The 8735-nt window shown below is 33.9% G+C and overlaps 1 protein-coding gene across 1 annotated transcript; it reads left to right on the plus strand.

Annotated features, from left to right (window-relative positions):
* The first annotated feature begins 1533 nt into the window (after positions 1-1533).
* Positions 1534-8465, plus strand: LOC149424311 (aromatic-L-amino-acid decarboxylase-like). The gene is made up of 5 exons (XM_089651435.1): positions 1534-1763; positions 1940-2060; positions 6647-6760; positions 6965-7084; positions 7180-8465. The coding sequence occupies exons 1-5, from the start codon at positions 1684-1686 to the stop codon at positions 8266-8268; spliced, it is 1524 nt and encodes a 507-aa protein (XP_089507561.1). The 5' UTR covers positions 1534-1683; the 3' UTR covers positions 8269-8465.
* The last annotated feature ends 270 nt before the right edge of the window (positions 8466-8735 follow it).

Consider the following 8735-nt stretch of genomic DNA (forward strand, 5'->3'; position numbering starts at 1 on the left):
TAAATGTACGAATCATCTTACATTTTAAACGTTGAAATAATTCGTAAAATTTTCCTTTTTGTATTTTTCTTCCTGTATGGATCATATTCATATTTGCAATCATCTCATTATATTCTATGTGTGACAAATTACCAGTCACTGGAAACATGTAGATCTTTTGCTTCGTTAAAATATACACATATTTAAATCATCATCCACATATCGAACTGTATGATTCTGGCACAAATCGACCTATTTGTGCCGGAGTCTCACATTTGGGGACTTCGCCATAACTTATAAATACGTATTGTATTGTAAAGCGAGTTGTTCAAACCTTTACCAAAATTCACCCAAGGGAAGAGTGACCAGCTATCCAAACATGTTAGATGACAAATTCGATGTATTCTTTGAAAACTACAAAGAGAATAAAAGACTAAGGGCCTTACTAATAAACGGGTTTTAAATTTTACGCAAATGATAAACAATCATTAATGTAAGATAAAGTGTATATTAAATATTAAAGTTTATCAATTGTGTAAAATTTAAAACACGTTTATAAGTAATGGAGTAAACATATATCAACGGTACTTTTACAACCAATTAGGTAATTTTACATAGGCTTTAATGTTGTAATATTATGTACCTACATAAATAAAAATAATAATTAATATGAAATAGCTATCATATTCTGACGGCATAATTTTGTTGCTGAAAATAGCTTGTTTGATAATTGTTCATAGATGAATACCTCTTGTTTTTGTAACTTGTGTAGAAAAGATTTTCCTTTCAAAATCATCACATTTTAAGTAACGAACTTATTCTACTACAATCGTAAAATGTTTTTACTTTGACCCTTTGGCGGTAATCTTGTTTAATCTTTTTCTTTCGGAAAAATTTTCAACGTTTCATCAACTGACTGGCAAACTTATAGGCTTTGCTCGATATTGTAATAATTATGACACAATATTATGGTGTCTTGTCTTATATTTCAGCAATTAACTGCATAATATCAACTACTGCTACCCTCCTGATACCCATTGGCACTTTTTACTAAGCGGTTGAAACCAGAACACATTTTATAAAGCTGGAATTAATCGCTATTTTACATAGCTAACTTAACATAAATACAATATATTTACAATAATCAAAACACAATCATTGTACATTGTACACCATCAAAAATAAACAATGCGGTAGCATTATAAAAATATACAAACGCTTAACGACTCGTTATTGCAGATTATCTCACAAATACTATAACATTGTTTAAAAACGTAACAAAAATTTCTTCACGAACTTTTTTTTTCATTGCGTTAATACTAGCGAGAATCAGATGCCAAGACCTTAGCAGTGACGGCGGTCAGGGTGACAAAAAAAATGTTGTTATATAATAAACGAATCGCCATCCGGAAATGTCGAAGCGTTTTAGTTGAGAACGTAAACAATGGTCACAGATGAACAAGCATTAGATCAGTCTGAGACGTGCGTTGCGATTTATTCGCGCCCATATAAAGGCCTCCCGGAGCGGAGGAGAGGCATTCTCCTTAAGTTCTTCAATAGCAACCTGTTAGAAGCTCTCCGCAGAGGTGACTAACTGGCCCACCAACATCTTATATTATTATTCTTTATAAATTGATCTGCATAGTTTCATCGCAAGTGTTTCACCAGTGATTAATTTTTTTTCTGGGATTTCTGCCCTTAAAAATGGAAAGTGAACAGTTTCGTGAGTTCGGTAAGGCGGCTGTGGATTACATCGCAGATTATATGGATAGTTTGAGAGACAGGTATGTTTGAAAACACATTTCTTATGTGAAATTCAAATATATATTGTACAAAAAGTTACAGCTGTTATTAAGCGCATGAAATAATAATTGTATTTACTCAAACATATATTTTTTTCGAGGCAAAAGTTGAAATAATTAAACTAATAAAATTGACGTTGATAATTTAATGTTTAAAGATCCGTGTTACCCGCTGTGGAGCCTGGCTACATGAAGGAGCTCATCCCTGATGAAGTGCCTGAGGAACCAGAAACTTGGCAGGACTTCATGAAGGACATGGACAGAGTCATCATGCCTGGGGTATGTTCATAAAAAACATTTTAATTAACACTATAAGGGATAGTCGTTGATAAATCTATTTCGAAGAATCAAATTACTTTGCTAGGTTTCCGGAGCTTTCTGTAGAGGTGACGGTCTTTTTGTTAAATCACTTGATGAAATCTACACGATAGACATAAATTGTTAAACTTCCAGAAACAGCAATAAAATTGTATCAATTCGTTCAATATTTCAATATATAAGAAATCTTCGATTATATTATATATTATTATTATTTTTAACCTAATATGTTACTTACTATTTTATAGGTAGGTAGGTTAAGGGAGTATATCACCATCTTCTCGATAGCTATCCATTGTAATATAAAAAGGTAGAACTAACTAACTTATCCGATATATACTCGTATAGCCACATTCCGAATTGTAAATTCGAACCTTGTACATAAATAAACGATTAAATCGAAATTCAAAAATATAAGCCAAGCCCTGCTTATTTATGGGGACACATCAAATACATATAATATGTAATTATATTTATTTGTAATTCGTTTATCTTTTTGTGTATATTATAAATAAAAAATAAAAATACGTTATCCAAAGGATAGTTCTTATCGAGAGGATGGTGAAATACCCCCTAACATTACTCGCAGTGGATTTTGTTTACAAGTACTTACAAAGCTGGTTGGTAGTAGCTAACTTAGCACGGGAATGTTCCCCCATAGAATCTAAAAAACTTTTATTTCAATGAGATATGTTTTGAGAAAATTGTAATTAGAGCATCTATAAAACATTAACTGCCGAAAGATAAAAATATTAACTTTTATAAAACAATTTTACAAGAAATGTGCATGAAATAGAATAAATTATCGATCTACATATAGGTGTATATTACACAATGCAAGATTGAAATAATAAGTATGCCGTAATAATTATAAAAAATAAGATTGCCTCGGTAATAATGGCAACAGATTACCTACCTAATTAGTTTGCCTGTTCGTGCTAAGGTCGTGGTTTTATTGACATTTCAATGAGATGGGTACGGGTAGTTATCTCGGTAATGACATGACATTAACCATAGTAAGTAATTATAAATTATTACACCACAAAAGGTACCAAGATCGACTTTGCTATCTTTTGTGTAGAAATGGTTAATTTACATTTATAAAAAATATATATATTTCTAAATGTGTATCTATTTTTTAATCCATTTCTTTCGGGAAAATTTAAAAAAATCAATCATGTTTCAAGATTTATAATGTTTTTTATTAATTCGTTTTATTGTTCTTCAGAGTTTTATCCCGTTAAACTACAATTAAGCAATTTTTCAACAGGATGTACATGTTCAGTTACAATGTAAATATGTATTTATAATATTATTACTAATTATAAATTTATATAATATTGTTACTAGTTATAAGATATTCAGATTATTATTGAAGTGAAACTTCTTTACGCGCGTCATGCAATTTCGAGGACCGGAGTAAAACCGACTCATGACCGTCACGAAAAACCGTGATCATTTCGCTATAGGAGCCTAGCTAATATTACCTAGTAAACCTAGTTTAGGTCACTCTCCAAACTCAGCTTCGCGGTCTAGAGGCAGAGCGCCCGACTGACGTTGTGAAGAACCGAGGTTCAATCCCCGCTTTAATTTTTTTTTTCTTTTTGTGATTTTTTTAATACGAGGAAAAGTGATAAAATGCTCTCGTGCTGCGACTTTTAGATATTTTGACTACATATATGATATTTTGGTCGAAATATAGCTTACAAATCGAGCCGGTAGAGTCGCTCGGTATTTTGATTAATTATTTTTATTTTGAATCATTAAAATTACTAATCAACGCCGATAACGCGACTAATTACCCTCGCAGACGTGCGTGACAAGTTTTTTTAGTAAAAAACACAGCCGTAAGTGAGTTTTTCAAAATTTAGAAATGTTTTTCAAATTCAGACTCCATACGGGTATGAGACTGTTAAAACACGATAGATCTTTTCCAAAACGGACAAATATACGGAAATATTTTGAAAAACGACAGATATGACTTCATACTGCCGATATTATCTTCGATTCGACCCTATATAAAGCGTTAACGAGACGTTATGTGATATTATTCATTTGCCGTGTTTGAAAACGAAAACGAAAAAGAGGAGTAGGTACACGTTGTATACGCGGTTCTCGTCGCGTGAGATACTTCTCCTCGCGGTCTAGAGGCAGAGCGTTCGACATTCGTTATGCAGGACCCGGGTTCGAATCCCATATTTTTATAACTTTTAATTTTTTTTTATCACATGCTACTTATAAATATGTCAATATTATGAATCTAGTTAAACGTTCATTTGTTAACAACACGCCTATAAATAAATTTATGTTTTTTAAAACTATAATGAACAGCATTCTGAATAATAATAATAATATGAAATGAAAATAGAGAGAAAAGAATACTAAAAGTATCACTTCCGTCGTGCGTATGCTTGCCACTCACTGTAATTTTTATTGGCACACATAATCTAAAATAACACTTAATTTACATGCTAATAAATAATAACTACTGATTGACTGTGATGATTAGTATAAAGTATTTCTACTTATGAGCCATGTTTTCAGCATTTATCTGAATCTCTTCGGGAATTTACAATTTTTTGATGTTACTTAGCAACATGTTGAACATTTTGGTCCTATGTATTGTTTTATTTTCGAACAAGCATGCCTCCATTCTTTGTGAACCTACTATCATGTTCATGTTCCAATTTATTTTTAAATTCAGATTCAGATATATGCTAAATCAATATTTTGTCCCATAGTAAGGCCTGCACAGGCAATATATTTAATATTCGATACAACAATAAAACGTCTTTGCGAAAAAATATTTTTTTAATCTAGTTGTTTGTTTTTCATTTTCTAGATTCTTATTTTCCATGAAGTGGTGAATCATTTAAATTTACTGAATTTAATGTTACTGTTCTACAAATAGAACGGCGTCGTATGCGCCTCGCAATTTTTACCTCAAATGGGTGTTTAAAATGTTACCTGGCTATTATAGACTTAGAGGCCTTGTGTTTTCTCGGTAGGGAAAAAATTGTTTCCTAAAAAACCCTACTAAAATTGCATGTTTTTGCATCATCGGGTCATATATTACGTACATGTCTGTTTGTGTTGTGTTGGGATTAGGAAGGAGTCGGCTGTGGCCTATTCTTAGGAATTCCTCTGCATTCGCATTGGAAGAGTATAATTATCAATATTGGAAGAGGATAAAGATCTGAATGAGATAAAATGATATTTTGAGTATGCAACCAACATTGATGATTTTTTTAATCAGAAATAACTCTAAATTCTGCATGAAACGTTGTCCTTCATCCCGTTAGATTTTGATCAAATTAAGATGATCAAGTGCATTTTACGGAGGCAATTTCCGATGGTTTATAATAAAAATTGTAATACAGATATTATCTGCTAATTTTTTTTAGTTTTGAGGGTGAAAGTGTCCCTGGTTCCAAATTATCTTTTTCCGGGATTAATTATTTGTAATTAAACATAAACATAATAATTTATGCGTACTTGTACGGTGATAACTTAAGTCGGTGAATATCTATAATATACCTACCCAGTTAGACTCGAGAATAATTCTCCACTAACCGGGAATTGTAATTTGTAAATTAAGATTGTTATGTATTATTTTATTATATTGTATCTTCTATTATTAAAATTAAAAAATTAAAAATCTCAAGTTGCACAAAGAGAACAAAATTATGATCGCCTATAAATTTCAATTGCACTTCATACCCGCCGTATGGGTACCGCCGATACGTTAACCTTTAGTAGGGGTACCCTGGTTCATGGGATGAGGTTTGTCCAGATCTTGACGATGCTCTTGGATGCGTCTGCCCACCACTACGGCACCCAGAGTTGCCGGCTGCGGGAGACCATTTCACCTCTCCAGTCAGATTCTCTCGATCCATTGCCTTGCACTGCAGTGGGAGGGATGGATTCATCCGCATACCTTTATCCATCCCAGAACCTCTTATCCTTCCTTTTCCTTAAAAAAGCCTCCTTACAGCATCCCTAAAGATGACATAGGCCCTGAGGAAAATTATTTTCCTAATGGCCTCCTGTGTGGAGCTAATGTAAAAAAAACTTACATGTGCCACTGATCTCTTTTGAAATTAATAAAACAAAAAATACAAAATAGCTTGCAAGACGTAATAGAAAATTCCATGTACTTCTAATTTTATAAAAGATCATTAATTTTGGATTAAAAAACAAAATTAAGTTTTGAATGAAGTTAGTTAGAACCTTATCGAACTAAACATTAGATTATTTGATCCAAATAAGGTTTTGACTGTTGTTGAATCGTTATCAATCCAAACGTAATCTAATTTTAATATTTAGGCGCAGTTGTAACTTGACAACACCATTTGGAACCTTTTCAATCTCACCTAACGAGATATCATCTTCCTTGAACTGTAATTTCCTGGTGAAGGGCATAATGTATTCCACTAGCTACTATATTTATCACACTACGTATTTATATCTTTAACCTTTACCTCTCCCAAATTAATTCCTTTAAACGAGTCAAAGGTGTACTAATAATTTTGTTTCTGTTTTTCCAGATGACTCATTGGCATTCCCCGCAGTTTCATGCCTTCTATCCCACGGCCAACAGCTACCCTGGAATTGTAGGAGAGATGCTGAGTGCTGGTCTCGGCTCCATTGGCTTCAGTTGGGTAAGATCCCACAACCTATTTTACGAACTTTTATTTAGTTACTATTGTAGCTAAGACTTATCTCACTTAAGGTTAGTCACGAAATTACACAAAACGGTAACTTGAACTTTGGTGACGATTAAAGCAAGCAAAAAAATATTAGTTGCTCATTTCTACATCAAAATTTGAAAAATCAATAATTCGAATCGTCTTTTTTCTTTACAGCTTTCGGGACCAGCTTGCACAGAATTAGAAGTTGAGATGATGAATTGGCTTGGAAAATTGTTAGACCTTCCTGAAGACTTCCTCAACTGCTCCGACGGTCCAGGAGGAGGAATTATTCAAGTGAATATTGCCTCTCTTTTGTGTGAATATTTGCAACTAGTTATAAAATTAAGGTTGATCAATATCACATAAATATTTATTTCTTCTTGTTTTAGGGATCTGCCAGTGAAAGCACGCTTGTTGGTCTCCTGGCCGCAAAGGAAAGGATGCTCAACCGAATGAAAAATGAGAACCCTGATATTGACCTTGGCGTTGTGCGAGCAAAATTGGTCGCCTACACATCGGAGGGCGCCAACTCTTCAGTGGAGAAGGCGGGAATTATCGCAGCAGTTCCTATGAGACTTCTTTCGACAGACGATGGCTGCAGATTGAGAGGAGACGCACTAGAAAGCGCTATGGAAGAAGATATGAAGAAGGGACTTATACCGTGCTACGTCGTTGTTAATCTCGGAACAACAGGGACATGTGCTTTCGATTGCCTGGAAGAAATAGTTCCAGTGTGCCAGAAATATGGCGTGTGGATTCACATTGATGCTGCTTACGCAGGAGCGGCTTTCATTTGCCCAGAATATAGACACCTTATGGCAGGTGTTGAGCACGCTGACTCATTCAACTTCAATCCGCATAAGTGGATGCTAGTTAACTTCGATTGCTCCGCCATGTGGGTCAAAGATGCCACTTATTTGGTGGATGCTTTCGATGTCCAGAGGTCATACCTGAAAGACAACAAGTCACAGAAAATCCCTGACTACCGACATTGGCAGATTCCTCTTGGGCGCAGATTCCGATCTATCAAGTTGTGGGCCGTTCTTAGGTTGTATGGAGCGAGTGGATTAAGAAATCATATCCGGAAACAGATTTCCTTGGCAGAAAACTTTGCTTCTCTTGTTCTTAAAGACAGCAGATTTGAAATACTCACTGTCAGTATGGGGCTCGTCTGTTTCCGACTTAAAGGTGACAATAGTTCATCAAAGGCATTGGTGGACAAGTTAATGGAAAGGAAAAATATATTCGTTGTATCTTGTCACTACAAAACTAAATTCATTATTCGTTTCGTAGTTTGCAGTCGACTTTGTGAAGTTAGAGACATCGAATATGCGTGGAAAGAAATACAGTCACAGGCGGACTTCGCTCTAGGTACAAAAACGGAAACCAGCGTTCAAGAAAAAATGGATGCTGCCGACACGTTCCAACCAACAAACGGATTTGCAGTTAACAGCAATATGAACGAGAAGTCTAAATAGATATTTAGTGATCCAATATTATATAGTTTTTAATTAAATTAACAAAAACCTGTACACGCAGAGAATTATTACTATTTTCTACAGATGATATTAATTTTGCGAATTTCCTAGACATATACGTATGTATGAAGGAGTTGTATTATATCATGCCTATTTCATATGTCGTTATATTTTAATAATATCAATATAAAGAAAAACGTTGTATTTTATTTAATTCAAGCGCAGACCCGTGAATAATCACGGCATAGTCTAAATTCTTGAGAAATCAGTTGAAAATGACAGTTAAAATATATTATCGTAAAAATTGTTATTCATATTCAATTGTACTTTATATTCAAATGTAATTTCTGATATTCGCTTGTCTGAATTCTTGACACAATCAGTTACAATTTTGAAAATGGCACATAAATCGAAAGCAAGTTTGAATTCCATAGTTTTTGTTGAAACATTGTCCTCAAATGGTCAAG

This window comes from Hesperophylax consimilis, chromosome 4, assembly GCF_061612785.1.
Source record: "Hesperophylax consimilis isolate HC1 chromosome 4, BYU_Hcon_1.0, whole genome shotgun sequence".
Taxonomy (NCBI): Eukaryota; Metazoa; Arthropoda; class Insecta; order Trichoptera; family Limnephilidae; genus Hesperophylax; species Hesperophylax consimilis.